We start from the raw sequence: 18,446 nt of genomic DNA on the forward strand, positions 1-18,446 counted from the left end.
ACTCCTTCAGAGTCCCCACCCCTGCCTCCTCCTGCTGTAATGTTCCTGCCGGTTCCTGTTTGCTTGTCCAGGGAATCAGACGACAGACCTCAAGAGAAGGGCTGAGTGCTGAGGATCAGGAGGAGCAATAGGGCCCCAAGACAGAATCAGGATGACTCTTTCATTTGTTTTTATTTGGCTTTTCAAGCTTGGATTGTGGGGGTCACAGCTGGTAGACAGGGAAGCCAAGAAGGGACCACTGAGAGTGACGGGGCTGGGGGAGGGGAGAGGGGAAGGTTCCAGTGAGGAGGCTGGAGCCTGAGGCACAGAGCAGGAGCTGAGGGGCTTGGCGCATCACCGCATGGTTTGCCTCGGGGAACCAAGCAGGAACAGCAGCAGGGGCCAGGTCTGTGGAGGCCCAAAGGCTGTGCCCAGCACAGACGAGGCGGCAGCCTGCAGAGACTGGTGTGGAAACTGGGTCTGTGGAGGAGTGGACGTGGGCTCAGGGAGCGGTGTAAGAGCAGACATGGGCTCAGGGTGGGGTGTGAGTCTCTGGATCTCTTCGATCCAGTTGGTGAAGTAGGCGACATTGGTGAAGATGCTGGGGTAGATGGGGTGTCGGCAGTCAAAACTCCAGCTGGCCAGCCCCATCAGAACCCAGGAACCGATGAAGTCACAGACGAGGGGGCCCCCGGAATCGCCCTAGGAAAGAAATGGGAGTTCACGTGGGTGACTGAGCCAGTTCTGAGAAGACCAGGTAGCAGGGTGGGGCTTATGAGTCTCTGCCCTCCAGCCTCATTCTGTGAAATTCCAAGCACCAACTTCCCACTGCAGATCAGCCCAATTAAGCCATGCAGGCAGGCACTGGAATCATGCTTCAGGAAGTCCTGATTGACCCTCAAAACAATCACAGATCTATATCCATCAATATATGGATGCTATGCCCAGGGAGGGTGTGGTGGCCAGGGACAAAGCACTGTCCAAGGCCGAGAAGGGACAGACAGCTGCAGGATATGAGCTCAAGAAGGCTGGTCTGAGAGTGGAACCAGCTGAAGCTGCTGCAGACCTGGATCTTGCAAATTCTGAGCTGCAGCAGCACATGTCCACCCAGGTCCGCCTCCTTTTTCACTCAATTAGTCAGTCCTTTAGTTTTCTCTCAAATTCTTGGTTGAGCATCTTCAGAAAGTGCCCATACCCAGGCCTGGGGGAGGCAGCCTGTATTACTCAGAGAGCAATGAAAGCTGCTAGGGTCCCCTGAAAGCTGCTAGGAGTTACTGGAGTCTTGAAATGCTGTCAGGGCAGGACCACCTGGGTGGAAATCTCTCACTTCATCACCCAAAGGGAAGGTGTCATCCTTGGAGGCAGGGTGAGAGGAGCAGGATAGCTGTGCTTGCTGCCTTCCATACGCTTGTCTAACACGCACATCCAGCATCCAGGGAAGCTTCTGCCCTGGGCACAGGGGTGAAATGTCAAGGTTCCTCTTTCATGGAGTTATTGTAAATAAGGCAACCAGCCTGTCATTGTCAGATGTGACATGTGGTAACAACACATGGAAGGGACAGGAGAGGAAGGGAAAGGCATTTCATAGGGTGGAAACATAGAGCTTTCCCAAGCTGAGAGTCCAAATGGGACAACCCAACTTTCTGATGCTGGAGCAGAGGGAGCAGTGAGTGCAGACGAGGAGAGGAGGGATGGCCAGGTGGGTGGGAGGAAGAGCAATGACATGTGGGAAGCGAGGGGGGTAGACGGGACTCGGATTCCCAGGGCCTTATGGTGGGGGTTGGAGTTGACGCCCATGGAGAACTGAGCCTATCTCAGGGAGGCGGTGTGGAGGGGAGGTATAGCCCCGGGGTCTCCAGCATTCAGAGGTGGGCAGGGAGGGGACCAGGTGCAGAGTGGAGTAGCTGGCTGGTCCTGGTGCCCAGGAAATGGCAGTGACACTTGGTCAAGTGCCGAGTGAGAGGAGGATTTGGGGCCACGGGTGTATCTGGCAAGACAGGTCCCCAGGGACATTGGCCATGTGGCTCTGGTGGTACTGGGGACACTCCTGGGTAGAGTGAGTTAGATCCAGGGCTATTAGGAGGAGTCTCTGGGGGAAAGGAGGCAGAGAAACTGGGCAGTAGCGGGAAGGAGAGTGCCACTGCACATTTATACGAGAGCCGTGAAAGCGGAGACAAGACATGGAGCAAGGGAGCCTCTGGACACCCAGAGCTCCAGGAGGGACTGGGTACAATGGGCCAGGAGGCTCAGGAGAGATGGAAGATGCCCACTGGACTGGGAAGATGAATGGCATTTTGTCCAACAGAATGCTTTGAAGTTCTCAGTGAAATAGGAAGCAAGCTCTCCAGCTGAGAGGGAGGGGTGGGGGAAGTGGTGACTTGAAGGAAGGAGAAGGGTACATGGTGTGGCTAGCCAAAAGTAACCCTCAAGGACGGCCATCCTCATCAGCAGAACCTGGGGCTGTGTTACCTTACACGGCAAAAGGGACTCAGCAGCTGTGATGGAGTCGAGGATCAGGAAATAGGAAGATTATCCTGGATGATCTGGTTGGATCCAGCATAAACACAAAGGTACTCATGAGGAAAGAGGGAAGCAGGAGGTCAGAGTCAGAGGAGGAGATGTGATGACAGGAGCAGAGGGAGAGCAACGTGATTTGGTGACGCAGGAAGGGGCCATGAGCCGAGGAGTGCTGGGGACCTCTAAAAAGATAGAAAAAGCAAGAAAACGTTTTCTCCTAGAGCCTCCAGAAGGGAGCAGCCAGGCCCACACCTTGATTTTAGACTCTGACCTCCAGAAATGTAAGATAATACATTCTGTTGTCTGAGCCACCAATTTAAGGTGATGTCACCAAAGCACCAAGAAAGTCACACCAGGGGCTTCTTGGACATTGGGAATGTGCCATCATCAACTCAGTTCTTCCCTTCTGGTGTCCCCACCTGGGTTGCCCTTGGCCTTCCCCACAGTGTACCCTCCCTGAGCTGTTCAAGGCCAGGGGAAGGCCTGGTCCCTGTCTACCACAGGGCTCCAGGATTCGTGCAGATAAGCCTCATGGTTGCTGATATTATGGTGAAATCTAGGCCAGTCTGTGGGAGATGGGAAGGGCTCCAAAAGCCTCCTGCACCCTAGGGAGCTCTCAGCACTAGTGGGAAGCCCCAACACTAGTGTATCCCATGGAAAGTGAGCTGTGGTTTGCACTATTGAAGAGACAGAGCAAACCAAGGCAGTGTGTGTGTGTGTGTGTGTGTGTGTGTGTTGTGTACTGTGTGTATATGTGTTGGATGGGGCCAGGGCAGTGAATTCTACCTTGGGTGAGAGGACAGGTCCAAGACAGGCCCAGAAGAACAGGTACAATCCTGGTAGAAGGAGACAGAACAGGCCAGGATATTGAAAGCCAAAACTTGCTAGTTCAGCTTCAGTTCAGTCACTCAGTCGTCTCTGACTCTGTGACCCCATGAATTGCAGCACGCCAGGCCTCCCTGTCCATCACCAACTCCCGGAGTTCACTTAGACTTGTGTCCATCGAGTCCATGATGCCATCCAGCCATCTCATCCTCGGTGGTCCCCTTCTTCTCCTGCCCCCAATCCCTCCCAGCATCAAAGTCTTTTCCAATGAGTCAACTCTTCGCATGAGGTGGCCAAAGTACTGGAGTTTCAGCTTTAGCATCATTCCTTCCAAAGAAATCCCAGGGCTGATCTCCTTTAGAATGGACTGGTTGGATTCCCTTGTAGTCCAAGGGACTCTCAAGAGTCTTCTCCAACACCACAGTTCAAAAGCATCAATTCTTCGGTGCTCAGCTTTCTTCACAGTCCAACTCTCACATCCATACATGACCACTGGAAAAACCATAGCCTTGACTAGACAGACCTTAGTCAGCAAAGTAATGTCTCTGCTTTTGAATATGCTATCTAGGTTGGTCATAACTTTTCTTCCAAGGACTAAGAGTCTTTTAATTTCATGGCTGCAGTCACCATCTGCAGTGATTTGGGAGCCCCCCAAAAATAAAGCCTGACACTGTTTCCATTGTTTCCCCATCTATTTCCCAAGAAGTGATGAGACTGGATGCTATGATCTTCGTTTTCTGAATGTTGAGCTTTAAGCCAACTTTTTCACTCTCCTCTTTCACTTTCATCAAGAGGTTTTTTAGTTCCTCTTCAATGTCTGCCATAAGAGTGGTGTCATCTGCATATCTGAGGTTATTGAGATTTCTCCTGCCAATCTTGATTCCAGCTTGTGTTTCTTCCAGTCCAGTGTTTCTCATGATGTACTCTGCATATAAGTTAAATAAGCAGGGTGACAATATACAGCCTTGACGTACTCCTTTTCCTATTTGGAACCAGTCTGTTGTTCCATGTCCAGTTCTAACTGTTGCTTCCTGGCCTGCATACAGATTTCTCAAGAGGCAGGTTAGGTGGTCTGGTATTCCCATCTCTTTCAGAATTTTCCGCAGTTTATTGTGATCCACACAATCAAAGCCTTTGGCATAGTCAATAAAGCAGAAATAGATGTTTTTCTGGAACTCTCTTGCTTTTTTGATGATCCAGTGGATGTTGGCAATTTGATCTCTGGTTCCTCTGCCTTTTCTAAAACCAGCTTGAACATCTGGAAGTTCATGGTTCAAGTATTGCTGAAGCCTGCCTTGGAGAATTTTGAGCATTACTTTACTAGCGTGTGAGATGAGTGCAATTGTGTGGTAGTTTGAGCATTCTTTGGCATTGCCTTTCTTTGGGATTGGAATGAAAACTGACCTTTTCCAGTCCTGTGGCCACTGCTGAGTCTTCTGAATTTGCTGGCATATTGAGTGCTGCACTTTCACAGCATCATCTCTCAGGATTTGATATAGCTCAACTGGAATTCCATCACCTCCACTAGCTTTGTTTGTAGTGATGCTTTCTAAGGCCCACTTGACTTCACATTCTAGGATGTCTGACTCTAGATGAGTGATCACACCATCGTGATTATCCGGGTCATGAAGATCTTTTTTGTATAGTTCTGTGTATTCTTGCCATCTCTTCTTAATATCTTCTGCTTCTGTTAGGTCCCAACCATTTCTGTCCTTTATAGAGCCCATCTTTGCATGAAATATTGCCTTGGTATCTCTAATTTTCTTGACGAGATCTCTAGTCTTTCCCATTCTGTTGTTTTCCTCTATTTTTTGCATTGATCGCTGAAGAAGGCTTTCTTATCTCTTCTTGCTATTCTTTGGAACTCTGCATTCAGATGCTTATAGCTTTCCTTTTCTCCTTGGCTTTTCACTTCTCTTCTTTTCACAGCTATTTGTAAGGCCTCCCCAGACAGGCATTTTGCTTTTTTGCATTTCTTTTCCATGGGGATGGTCTTGATCCCTGTCTCCTGTACAATGTCAACAACTTCAGTCCATAGTTCATCAGGCACTCTACCTATCAGATCTAGGCCCTTAAATCTATTTCTCACTTCCACTGTATAATCATAAGGGATTTAGGTCATACCTGAATGGTCTAGTGGTTTTCCCTGCTTTCTTCAACTTCAGTCTGAATTTGGTAATAAGGAGTTCATGATCTGAGCCACAGTCAGCTCCTGGTCTTGTTTTTGTTGAGTGTATAGAGCTTCTCCATCTTTGGCTGCAGAGAATATAATCAATCTGATTTCGGTGTTGACCATCTGGTGATGTCCATGTGTAGAGTCTTCTCTTGTGTTGTTGGAAGAGGGTGTTTGCTATGACCAGTGCATTTTCTTGGCAACACTCTATTAGTCTTTGCCCTGCTTCATTCTGCATTCCAAGGCCAAATTTGCCTATTACTCCAGGTGTTTCTTGACTTCCTACTTTTGCATTGCAGTCCCCTATAATGAAAAGGACATCTTTTTTGGGTGTTACTTCTAAAAGGTCTTGTAGGTCTTCATAAAACCGTTCAACTTCAGCTTCTTCAGCATTACTGGTTGTGGCATAGACTTGTATTACCGTGATATTGAATGGTTTGCCTTGGAGACGAACAGAGATCATTCTGTCATTTTTGAGATTGCATCCAAGTACTGCATTTTGGACTCTTTTGTTGACCATGATGGCTACTCCATTTCTTCTGATGGATTCCTGCCCGCAGTAGTAGATACAATGGTCATCTGAGTTAAATTCACCCATGCCAGTCCATTTTAGTTCACTGATTCCTAGAATGTCAACGTTCACTCCTGCCATCTCGTTTGACCACTTCCAATTTGCCTTGATTCATGGACCTGACATTCCAGGTTCCTATGCAATATTGCTCTTTACAGCATCGGACCTTGCTTCTATCACCATTCACATCCACAGCTGGGTATTGTTTTTGCTTTGGCTCCATCCCTTCATTCTTTCTGGAATTATTTCTCCACTGACCTTCAGTAGCATATTGGGCACCTACTGACCTGGGGAGTACCTCTTTCAGTATCCTATCATTTTGCTTTTTCAAGGAGTGGTGGCTGTGCGGGCACAGGAGGGCCTAGAGGAGCCATCCCACGCTGAAGGTCAGGAAGGGTGGTGGAATGAGATACTCCTCATCCAAGGTAAGGAGCAGCAGCTGTGCTTTCCTGGAGCAGCCGTGAAGAGATACCCCACGCCCAACGTAAGAGAAACCTAAGTAAGATGGTAGGTGTTGCAAGAGGGCATCAGAGGGCAGACACACTGAAACCATACTCACAGAAAACTAGTCAATCTAATCACACTAGGACCCCAGCCTTGTCTAACTCAATGAAACTAAGCCTGCCCTCAGGGCAACCCAAGACAGGTGGGTCATAGTGGAAAGGTCTGGCAGAATGTGGTCCACTGGAGAAGGGAATGGCAAGCCACTTCAGTATCCTTTCCTTGAGAACCCCATGAACCGTATGAAAAACTTGCTAAGTACCTACTGAATGTCAGGCACAGTATTAAACTTTCTACAGGGACCCTATTAAGAGGAGGCTGTTAGCAACCCCATTTCATGGGTGAGGAAACTTAGCTAAGGTCACAATCCCAGTAAATGACAGATCGAATACTGAAACCAGGGCTCTCCTGCCCCGCAGTCTGAGCATTGAATGCCTCTGTGGCCTGTCTCTCCTCAGACCTGTTTCTGAGTGCCCTGCACAGGGGGAGGGGTACTTCCAAGGAGAGGAGAGGGGCCTGGGTTTCAGGGTGGGGGCTGGAGCAGGTGATGCGGCAGCAGATGAGTCTAGATGGAGTGTCTCAGGTAGGCTGTGGTGACTGAAAGGCTAAGAGAGGGAGGAGGGGGGTCATCTAATGCCTTGGCTCTTGGGGGTCCATCTCAGTGCTGTCCTCAGCCTGGGACGAAACGAGAGGAGGAGTGGGCTCAAGGGGCACTATGGATGTCCAGCAGGCAAGGAGACAAAGGGTTCCAGCCCTGAGCTCCGTGGGCATGACCTCTGCAGGCTGGAAGGGAGGTCTCGGGTGACAGCAGATGGGGACTCGGGGTCTGAGCCCTTTGTTTCACCTTCGGGTGCAGCTGACTCTGTGAGAAGGACAGGCCAGGCCAGACAGCCAGACAGTTCATACCACTGGCTGTGGACTGGGAACCAAGAAACCTGGGTCCACCTCCTACAAGGAGGGCAAGGGGCCAAGCTTCTCCCCTCTGGCTCAGCAGCTCACTGGGCCGCCATGAAAACAGCTGTCTGTGAGGCCATCCTGTGGGCCAGGTGCATCTCATCCCTCCTATGTGCATTTCCTGGCATGCCAAAGCATATCACCACAGACTGGCTAACTCCTCTGAAATCAACAGAAATTGATCTTCTCACAGTTCTAGAAGTCAGATGTCTGAAATCAACTATCTGTGTCTCTCCGTCTTTCTATGAGAAAACAAGTCACTGGATTTAGTCAGTTCAGTCAGTTCAGTCGCTCAGTCATGTCCAACTCTTTGCGACCCCATGAACTGCAGCACACCAGGCCTCCCTGTCCATCACCATCTCCCGGAGTTCACTCAGACTCGCGTTCATCGAGTCATTGATGCCATCCAGCCATCTCATCCTCGGTCGTCCCCTTCTCCTCCTGCCCCCAATCCCTCCCAGCATCAGAGTCTTTTCCAATGAGTCAACTCTTCGCATGAGGTGGCCCAAGTACTGGAGTTTCAGTTTTAGCATCATTCCTTCCAAAGAACACCCAGGGCTGATCTCCTTTAGAATGGACTGGTTGGATCTCCTTGCAGTCCATGGGACTCTCAAGAGTCTTCTCCAACATCACAGTTCAAAAGCATCAATTCTTCAGCGCTCAACTTTCTTCTCAGTCCAACTCTCACATCCATACATGACCACTGGAAAAACCATAGCCTTGACTAGACGGATCTTTGTTGGCAAAGTAATGTCTCTGTTTTTCAATATGCTATCTAGGTTGGTCATAAATTTTCTTCCAAGGAGTAAGCATCTTTTAATTTCATGGCTGCAGTCACCATCTGCAGTGATTTGGGAGCCCCCAGAAATAAAGTCTGACACTGTTTCCACTGTTTCCCCATCTATTTCCCATGAAGTGATGGGACCAGATGCCATGATCTCCGTTTTCTGAATGTGAGCTTTAAGCCAACTTTTTCACTCTCTTCTTTCACTCTAAATTCAGCAAGGTCTCATCTTGTGATTCTCAACAATCGTCTCTGCAAAGACCTAATTCTAAATAAGGTCACATTCTGAGATTTAGAAGACACAAATTTAGGAGACACTATCCAACCTACTATACTATCCTTGCAACAATCCCGTGACGGAGGCCTCAACACCCTACGCTATGAATGAGGACACAGGCTCAGAAGTTGAAAAGACCACCCAAGGTCACATGCTGGTGCAGTGTCTCTAACTCCAGAACCCTAACACTTCCCCTCCACTCTACGACACCATCTATGGAAGAATCAGCACATGATGCCAGCTTGGGAGCCTGGGCCCTGAGGATGATGTGGTAGAGGTCAGGTTAGGCTTGGAATCAGAACAAAGGGGCCCAAGTTGTGGTGTCTTATTTTAGGGTAGCCACTTTCCCTCTCCAGGCTTGTTTTCTCACCTATAAAAAGGCACCACAGAGAGTGGAAAAAAAGCTTCACAATCAAATATCCAACAGTGGGACTTCCTTGGTGGTCCAGTGGTTATGAATCTGCCTTCCAATGCAGAGGATGCAGGTTCAATCCCTGGTGAGAGAACTAAGATCCCACATGCCCCAAGGCAGCTAAGCCCACATACTGCAGCTGCTGAGCCCATACGCTCTGAAGCGCGCATGCTGTAACTAAAGGGAAGCCCACACGCTGCAATGGAAAGCCTGCCTGTCACAACTAACACCCAGCCAACACAGGCAAAACAAACAAACAAAGCAAAACCAAAACCCCCAAAAACAAATATCCAGCAGCAGACTGATATCTGGAATATGTAAAATGCACAAAGAGCCCCTAAAGGAAGAGACAGGCAACCCAACAGAGAAGTGAGAGGGGAGAAAAACCCTGAAAGGAAATGTTACAGAAAAATATGTCCAAAGATAGTAAATATGCAAAAGTACATTTAATTCATCAACCACAATAATTATGAAAATAAGAAAAGATGGAAAGTGCTAAGTATTGGTGAGAATATGAACTCTCATCCACTGCTTGAATGAGTGGAAATGGTGAACCACTTTGGAGAAGGTTGGTAACATCTGCCAAAGTTTAATATACATGTACCTTTTAATCCAATAATTCTACTCAAGGGTTTTGTGAAATAGAAGATAAAACATTTGGAAGTGAAATGAAATGAAAAATTTGGAAAGTACAAAAATATGCATTACAGTGTACCTGATCATAGGATTCAGTGGACAGAGGAGCGTCCGATAGAGTAAGAAGACTGAACACACTACAACTACAGGCAACAGTATGGACGAATCTCACAAATACAACGTTAAGACAAGAAAGGTTGACAACTGGAAATACATTCTATTTACAGAACATTCAGAATCTAATCTAAGGTATTACAGGTGAAGATGGTGGTTTGTGTTGGGTGTTGGTGACAGGAAGGAGGTGTGAGCGGGGCCTCTGGGGTACTGATCACATGTTGCCTCACTATGTGAACATTTATCCAACTTATGAAAAGAGCATGGATATACTCTTTTGTATGTATGTTACACTTCAATAAACACTTTAATATATGCCTCAAGAATAGATGCTGTCGATGCCCTCATGAGCAAGGGAGTTAGGAAGGGGGGTTGACCTGGGGGACACTGCCAAGGGATGGAGCCCAGGAAGACGCATGGAGGAGGAAACGGGAAGTCCCAGGGGCTCCACAAAGAGAGCAGAGGCAACACAGCCCCTCCCCAGAGAAACCGAGGCCCTGAGACCAGCAGGGGAAACAGAAAGGACCTTACTCACTTGGCAGATGGACTTTCCTGTGGAGAAGTCCCCAGCACACAGCATGTCCTCCTGCACAGAGAGGTTCTTGCCTTTCGCAAATCCATATAACATATTACAGAACTTGTTCTCAATGAGGCTCACCTTACCCTCCTGGAGATGGAAGGGTTTGAGCAGAGGTGCTGTGAGGATAAGAAGAAAATCAGGGAAGGATGCTGTAGCCGAGCTACAGAGCTCTGCCTTACCAGTCAGCACTGCCCCTCAACATGAGGTTTTCTCTGCACAGCTGAGCTTTCATCCTTGTTTCAGTCTTCTACCTATGCCTAATAAGCCCTCCCGTGTTTCTCAAACGTTTCCAAACTCATCCTATTCCCTCCACCTATTTCATAGCAACAAACTACACTCCTCCTATTCCACAAAGGAAAAAGGCAAATCCCTCCAACACATGCCACTCACTGGTGCTTAGCAACCATTCACCAATCTATCTACCCTGTCACAAACCATCTCATCCACTCACCTTTTGTCTATCATTAACCTGGCTTTCCATTCACTTGTCCCTCCATCCATCTACCTATCTTTCCTCATGTCCCATTCACCCACTCACCCTTCCATAAATTTGCTTATACACTCATCTCTTCATCCATCCCTCCATTCTCGCCTCCAGCAATAGACCACTCACTGCATCTCTCTCCACCACCCTTTCACCCACCCGCCCAACCATCTTCCCTTCCACCCACTCATACTCCCTCCTTCTCCCATCCATTCTCTCATCCAATCACTGATTTATTCATCATTCAATTACTCATTTATTGCTCTATCCTCGTGCTAAGTATCTTTTAACTAATGATACAGGGGAATATTTTAGTTGCGGCAGACAGGGTAAATGAAGTAAATAAATAGCATTACTTTAGATCTAATAAGTGGTATAAAGGAAATATAACAGGAAGATGTGCCATTAGGGGTTGCCTATTTTAGCTCACATGATCAAGTAAACTCCTCAGAGGGGCAGCTGAGTTGTATATGTAAAGAAACAAGTCATGACAAGGTTAGTTGGGAGAGTAAATGCATCCAGGGAGACAGCCAAGGTGGAGACCTGAGGTGGGAATGGCCTTGGCATCGTCAAGGCAGGAAGGAGGCCTGCTGGCTGGGGTGGTGTGGGTGAGGGATGCAGCAGGAGGTGAGAGAGAGTAATGGGGCCTGAGAGCCAAGGCAGGGAGTTGTGACCTTATTTTAAGTAGAAATGAGAAGGCACTGGGGGTGATGAGCAGGGAACTGGCATGACTCCTGCTCTAAAGCAAATACTCAAACGGCTACATGGAGAGTAACATAGAGCACACAGGGTGGGAGCCGAGATCAGTCTGGAGGTCCAGGGAAGAAGCACCCAGGGCAGCAGTGGGATACCTACCAGGTGCCAGGCCCTGCCTGGGGCACGGACTGGGATATTGAAACAAGAAAGACAGGGTCCCTGTCCTCAGGAGGAACCAGTCTGTGTGTGTGTGTGTGTGTGTGTGTGTGTGTGTGTGTGAAGTGTGAAGTGTGGTATACATGTGTGTTGTGTGGGTGGTGTGAGAATTCTGGGGACCTAGTTGTTTGTCCTATGATTATTGAGTGTTAACCGACACACTAATAGGCAAGGACCAGGGATGCTGGAACATCCCACCTAATGAAGCAGCATCTGTTCAAAATGCCTGCAGCACCTCTGTAGAGAAACACCATACCAAATTATGACCCTACAAATAATGACAAATAAATATTCTTTCCCTCCCTAATTTGGCATCGTAAGCATTTCACCAAGTCATAGACACTCCTTTCTTTAGTGGAGACTCTTGTTCATAAGTTTTGGTCTCCTTTTCTTCTCTTTCAATCTTAAAAAATACAATTTTTTCATGTTACTCAGTTTGTCTAACAAGTCTACAAATTAGATAGATGACCTGACCTGGGAGAAAACCAAAGTGAGGTCTGGAGAGTGAAACCTTCTCAAGTTGTAATAATTCTAAATTGATCAGGCAGACTCAGAGGTCAGAGGTCATATTTGAGTTTTTTTCCACTTTTCCAAAGCACCTCCTATGGCACTGGGAAATCAGAGAGTTTGTCAGTGACCTGGAAGGAGTCAGGCCCCAACCATGACCTTTGAGTTAGATCAAGTCATCTCAGATCTATGGTTGATTTAAACCTTGGAATCAAGAACCAGAAAGACTTCAAGAACTCAGATTCTTGATTCCAAAGTCAAATATTCCCAGACTTCAGAGTTTTACACTTAGGGAACACCAAAGCTTTAGAATCACACACTTTCAGAATTAGAACTAGAATGGTTCAGTCCTCTGGAAATGAAGCATAGTGGGCCAAGGGGACCTTTGCCTGGGGACGCCTCAGGTGGAGACACACCTCTCTTTTTTGCCCCTCTGTCCTTCTCCCCTTCCTCCTCCTCCCCATTCTCATCCCCCCTCCAACTCCCCACATCCCCTTACTTTCCTCGTTGAGCATCCCCCAGCCAGTTATCCAGCAGGATGAGTTACTGGGGAGCTTCATGCCAGGGACTGGGAGGCAGGCAGGGATGACGTAGGAGGTGAAGTTCACAGGAAAGCGCAGCTGCAACATGGCAATGTCACTCCCAAAGGGATGTAACTTCTCGAAGTCTGGGTGTGTGATAATCCGGCTCACAGACACCTCCCGGGTCTGAGGGGTGTGCTGGTACAGCTGGGTGCTTCCTAGCAGAACCTGGTAATTCTCCGGGGCTTTGGATTTCCTGGAGGAGGAAAAGCGCACTGCCACCATCATCTCCAAGTGGGGACTAGCTCTTTCCCTGCATCCTCATCTAACTGCCCACATGCCTCTGGACCCCTCCACCCCACATGACACCAGACAGCCTTTGTCTCCCCATTTCTAATGTTCAGGAGCCCTTCTTTCCTGAGGCTAATTGATACCCTACTTACAGTTTCAGACATATGGCTGGCTTCTCCATCACACACTAGAATTGAGGAAGCACTGAATCCTTGTTCTGGAAAGGTCCTTGGTGAGGTCATTAAATGAAGGCCTTCTGATTGTACACAGCAGGCATTCTGGCTCAGTTCAGGCTCTAACTTTACCCTACCCGAGATGCCATACAACCCACCTTCTGGCCCCACACTCCTGTTAACCATCCCCTTTCTCTAAACACATCCATGCCCAAGGCCTGCTTCTCCACTTAGTTCCAAGGACAAAAGATTTGTTAAATAAATGAGCAAATGGGTGCAGGAAATGGAACTTTGCCTTGTTCCCCCAACACAGGTGCTGAAACTTCCCACCTCCCTGACTGTCTTCACAGCTCATCTACTTGCAGACCCTCTCTCATGTTCCCCTCACCCAACCCTTCCCCTCCAGCAAGGCCTCCCTCTCCACACATCTTCTCCTGATCCCCCACCTCATCTGCTCTGCCCTTCTCATCCATGCTGGGCTTTCCCTTCTGACAGGATGGAGACACGGTGAGGTGGGATTTGCCACCCCTGATGCCACCAAGGGTCTTGCACGGAGCATGGCACAGAGCAGGTGCCGATAAACTCTGAGCCCTCAAAGCTCCAGTGCCCAGACCTGGGCTGTGATGCCTGAACTCCCTGGTGACCCCTCCTCATCCGTTCAGAAGCCAGTCACTGAGCCAGCCCCACCTGGCTAGGTGAATTAGACTCTGAGCAGCACTGTCACTCTCCCAGGGAGCCCACCTCCCCCTTATGCAGCCTGGCACCACAGCTCCCTGCATGCACGCCAGTGACTGTGACTCCTCCTGGGCACAGTTTCGCAGGACTAATAAGAATCTCCCAGCTGCTGGCCACACATGTGGTCCCAGGCCCCCGCCAAGAGTCTGACACCTGGAAATATGGGGACACTGAGAAGAAGCTGTGGTCTGAGATGGGTCCACACCACATGGCAGTGAGGACTGACACTGCCGCTTTCCTGAGGCACACCTGTGTTGGGGAACGGACACAGGGGCCAAGGGCAGAGCATGAGGAGGATCTGGGCAGGTGAGCAGGGAGGACAGTCCAGGTGGAGGGTACACAGCCCAAAGGCAGGAACGACATGCCTCTGAAGGCCACAGACTGCCCAGAGGAAAGCCCAGAGGAGCTGACATGGGACACCATCCCCCTTTTCTCATCTTCCCCTGCATCCCCCTCCCCTGCCAGAGCCTGCGCTGGCAGCCTAGGAGGGAGACTCACTTGAGAAAGCAGTGGGCAGCGGAAAGAAGCCAGCTGGAGTTAATGAGGACAGCTCCACAGATGTGCGAGCCCTGGGACCGCAGGCTGGCCTGCCACGGCCACTGGCCAGCCTCCACGTCCCGGCCACCATAGATCCTCCGCATCACCTTGGATTTCCCGCACACCGTGGAAACTCTGCTGCCACCTACAATAGAGACACTGTTGGTGCCCCAAATGTCACAACCAGGAAGCTCTCCCCACTTCACAGATGGGAAAACCAAGGCCAGGCTTCTAGCAGTCTAGCCAAAAGGCCAGGCGTCTAGTGGTGTAGCCAAAATGACAGGACTCTGCCTTCACTGGCTGCCACTGAGGACTGGACAGCAGAGCACAACACATCAAGCCCTGTGGGGAAGAGGACCCAGGGGTCTGGGGGGTGGGACAAGGAGGGACCAGCTCACAGGAGCGTCTCCAGGCAGGTGGACATCCTTGAGCAAGGCTGCCGAGCGCTGGGCATGGCACAGACCTCACTTCCCTCACCTCGCTCGCCTCAATGCCTTGTCTGGTAGATCAAAGAACTAAAGGTCTCAGAAGTTACCAACATTACTTTCTCAAGATCACGGCTTCTAAGGGCCTGTGCTCCCTCCACTCTACCCCATGTCTTAGGGAGGAGACTTGCAGGCAGAAGTTGTGGTGCTGTGTGATCTGGGGCAATTCACTCCCCTCTCTGACTCTGCAGGAGTCTCCATGTCTAAAAGAAGAAGGAGTGGGCTAATGGGGACAGCCCTGGTTCTAGGACTCACACTCGGGAGGGCAGGAGTGTGCCCAGGCCCCCTGAGACTGGGCATCTAGTCTAGGGCCTGGGCTCCCAGGGCCTCAGTGAGGGGAATGACACCCCTGGTCCCTGGACTCAGGCCTGTTCACTCAGTAGTCCTAGAACTTTCTTCCACCCAGCCTCCAACCTCCAGGGCAGACCCTACTAGTCCCCACTCCCACAGCCCCACAAAGGAATTGGGTCTCTTCCCTCCCAGAGGCCTCACGGTGGAGGGCCTGACCCACCTGTGTGGAGGGGATCTCTGGGCTGCCTGGTTGGAGGGAAGGCCAGAGAAAAGATGATACTTAGTGACTCACCAGGCCCTGGTCACAGCCGGCCGCCCACAGGCCCTGTAGGCTAGGAGATCTTGGCCCGAATGGAGGCCCAACTCACCTGTAGCTCCCGGAGCCAACCGCTGTGCTCGCCAAGTCGGAGCGCCGCCCCTCAACGCTCCCCCATCGCCTGCAGTCGGGCCGGGGGCGGCCGTGGCTGGGGACCCTCGCAGCTCCCGGGTGGCCACGTTCAGCAGCAGCAGCCAGAGAAGAGCCGCGGGCTGGCCTAGGCGTTGGGGGATCCCCGCCTCCCCGCCCATTGCCAGGGTTACTGACCCCAGCCTGACCCCACCCTGCTCTGGCCCCGCCCCAGACCAACCCCAATCCACCCCTATCTTCTTGAAAACTTTATAAACAGCGCTACTTTTAATTTTTAAACCATCAAGTTCATTTATACAAAGGACAAGTCAATGATTTTCAGTAAATGTTTTAAAAATTTATTGATTTATACTTAAGTAAACCTTTTGTTTTAGAACAGTGTTAGATGTGCAGAAAAACGGCAAAGATGATAAAAAGAGTTCAAATATTCCTCCTCACCCCGTTTCCCGCAATGATCAGATCTTGCATTACTCTGCACGTTTGTCACAAGTAGTGAGCTGGTACTGATACATTAATATTAACCTAAGTCCATTCTTTTTTTCTTTCTTTTTTCAATCTTTTAAGTTTAAGGTGCATAGCATAGTGATTTGGAGAAGGAAATGGCGACCCACTCCAGGATTCCTGCTTGGAGAATCCCAGGGACAGAGAAGCCTGGTGAGCTGCCGTCTATGGGGTCACACAGAGTGGGACACGATGGAAGTGACTTAGCAGCAGCAGTAGCAGCATAGTGATGTGCCTTGGGTGCATCATGAAATGGTCATCCTGATAAATTTAGTGAACCCACATGGGTACAGAATTAAAAAAATAGGAAAAAAAATGTGTTTCCAATGATGAGAACTCAGGATTCACTCTAATAAGTTTCCTGTATAATATAGGGCAGTGTTAATTATATTTATCATGTTGTATATTACATTCCTAGTACTTAACTTATAACTGGAAGCTTGTTTCTTTGACTATAGCTATCTAATCCCTACCTCCCCATTCCTGGCTTCTTGTAACCACAAATTTGATATCTCTTTTTCTGTGGATTTGTTTTTGAAGTATAATTGACCTACAATGCTGTTAGTTGCTATTACACAACATAGTGATTGGATATTTCTGCACATTTCAAAATAATAGGAATAGTTATGATATGTCACCATACAAAGGCATGACATAGTTATTCACTATATTCTCTGCAGTGTTATTTCTTACCCATTTCATACTCATTTATTTGGCAATTAGAACTTAAAAAAAAAAATATATATATATATATATATATATATATATATTTTTTAAATTTATTTTGGCTCCACTGGGTCTTTGTTGCTCCACGAGGGATTTGTCTAGTTGTAGAGAGCAGGGAGTAGGACTCTTCGTTCTGGTGTGCAGGCTTCTCATTGCTGTGGCTTCTCTTGTGGAGCACATGTTCTAGGGCATGGAGGCTTCAGTAATTGAGGTGCACTGGCTTAGTTGCCCCATAGCACATGTTGTCTTCCTGGATCAGGAATCGAACACATGTCTGCTGCATTGGCAGGCGGATTCTTAATCACTATACCACCACGGAACTCTTGCCATGGGAACTTTATACCTCAATCTCCCTCAGCTTTTGCTTTCTTCCCCCCAGTCTTCTCCCTTCTGGTAAACACCTGTTTGTTCTCTTTGTCTATAACTCTGTTTATGTTTTGTTATGCTTGTTCATTTATCTTTTAGATTCCAAAAGAAGTGTAATCATACAATACTTGTCTGTGTCTGACTTATATCACTTAGCATGACAGTTTCTGGGCTTCCCAGGTGATGCTAGTGGTAAAGAACCCACCTGCCAATGCAGGAGACATAAAATAAGCAAGTTCTAACTCTGGGTAGGGATGATCCCCTGGAGGAGGGCATGGCGATTCTCCCGCAACTGCCCCAGCACAGTATTCTTGCCTTGAGAATCCCATGGACAGAGGAGTCTGGTGTGCTTCAGTGCTCAGCTTTCTTTATAGTCCAACTCTCACATCCATACATGACCACTGGAAAAACCCTAGCTTTGACTAGACAGGCTTCTGTTGACAAAGCATTGTGTCTGCTTTTTAATGTGGTGTCTAGGTTGCTCATAGCTTTTCTTCCAAGGAGCAAGCGGCTTTCAATTTCATGGCTGCAGTCACTATCTGCAGTGATTTGGGGGCCCCAAATAAATAGTTTCTCACCGTTTCCATTGTTTCCCCATCTATTTGCTATGAAGTAATGGGACCAGATGCCATGATTTTAGTTTTCTGAACATTGAATTTTAGCCAACTCTTTCACTTTCATCAAGAGGCTCTTTAGTTCTTCTTCGCTTTCTACCAAAAGGGTGGTGTCATCTGCATATCTGAAGTTATTGATATTTCTCCCGGCTATCTTGATTCAGGCTTGTGCTTCATCCAGCCCGGCATTTCACATGATATACTCTGCATAGAAGTTAAATAAGCAATATGTGTGAAAGGACCCTCATCTTTCTGAATCATTGCGTTGTTCCTATCAGGTGGGTCAAAGAATTCCCATCACTGTTGGGGATTCCCAGCAGAAATCATGCAGATGGATAGAGGGATGTCTGTACCTTAGGCTCGTGGGCACTCCTTCAGCATTTGTGTGGTGGGTCCTGGCATCTGGGCTCCTAGAAGGGTGGGTCTGGTGGACAGATGGCATGCAGAGGAGAACCTTCAGAGGTGTGTTGTTGGTGTAACAGGCAGCAGTCAAAAGTCATGGTGCTTCCTGGATAAGAGGTCTGATAACCAAGTGCTCTCTCAGGAAAAGGCCCTGAGAGTCAGTTGGACAGCT

At 48.7% G+C, this 18,446-nt stretch overlaps 1 protein-coding gene across 1 annotated transcript; it reads right to left on the bottom strand.

Annotated features, from left to right (window-relative positions):
* Positions 1-305: 305 nt before the first annotated feature.
* LOC138080743 (putative serine protease 47) lies at positions 306-16,863 on the bottom strand. Its single transcript, XM_068973609.1, has 6 exons — positions 16,860-16,863; positions 15,628-15,912; positions 14,445-14,628; positions 12,726-13,003; positions 10,279-10,439; positions 306-681 (listed from the first exon to the last, which is right to left on the bottom strand). The coding sequence occupies exons 1-6, from the start codon at positions 16,861-16,863 to the stop codon at positions 334-336; spliced, it is 1,260 nt and encodes a 419-aa protein (XP_068829710.1). The 3' UTR covers positions 306-333.
* Between the last annotated feature and the right edge of the window lie 1,583 nt (positions 16,864-18,446).

The sequence above is a fragment of the Capricornis sumatraensis genome, chromosome 6 (genome assembly GCF_032405125.1).
Source record: "Capricornis sumatraensis isolate serow.1 chromosome 6, serow.2, whole genome shotgun sequence".
Lineage (NCBI taxonomy): Eukaryota > Metazoa > Chordata > Mammalia > Artiodactyla > Bovidae > Capricornis > Capricornis sumatraensis.

Bases quoted from the DNA above. Each gene is read 5' to 3' on its own strand.
- LOC138080743 (XM_068973609.1), bottom strand. The intron at 10,440-12,725 runs GTAAGGGGATGT...TTATCCTCACAG, and splicing joins GGGGATGCTCAACGAGGAAA to CACCTCTGCTCAAACCCTTC. The intron at 682-10,278 runs GTGAGTAAGGTC...TTTCTTTCCTAG, and splicing joins CAGGAAAGTCCATCTGCCAA to GGCGATTCCGGGGGCCCCCT.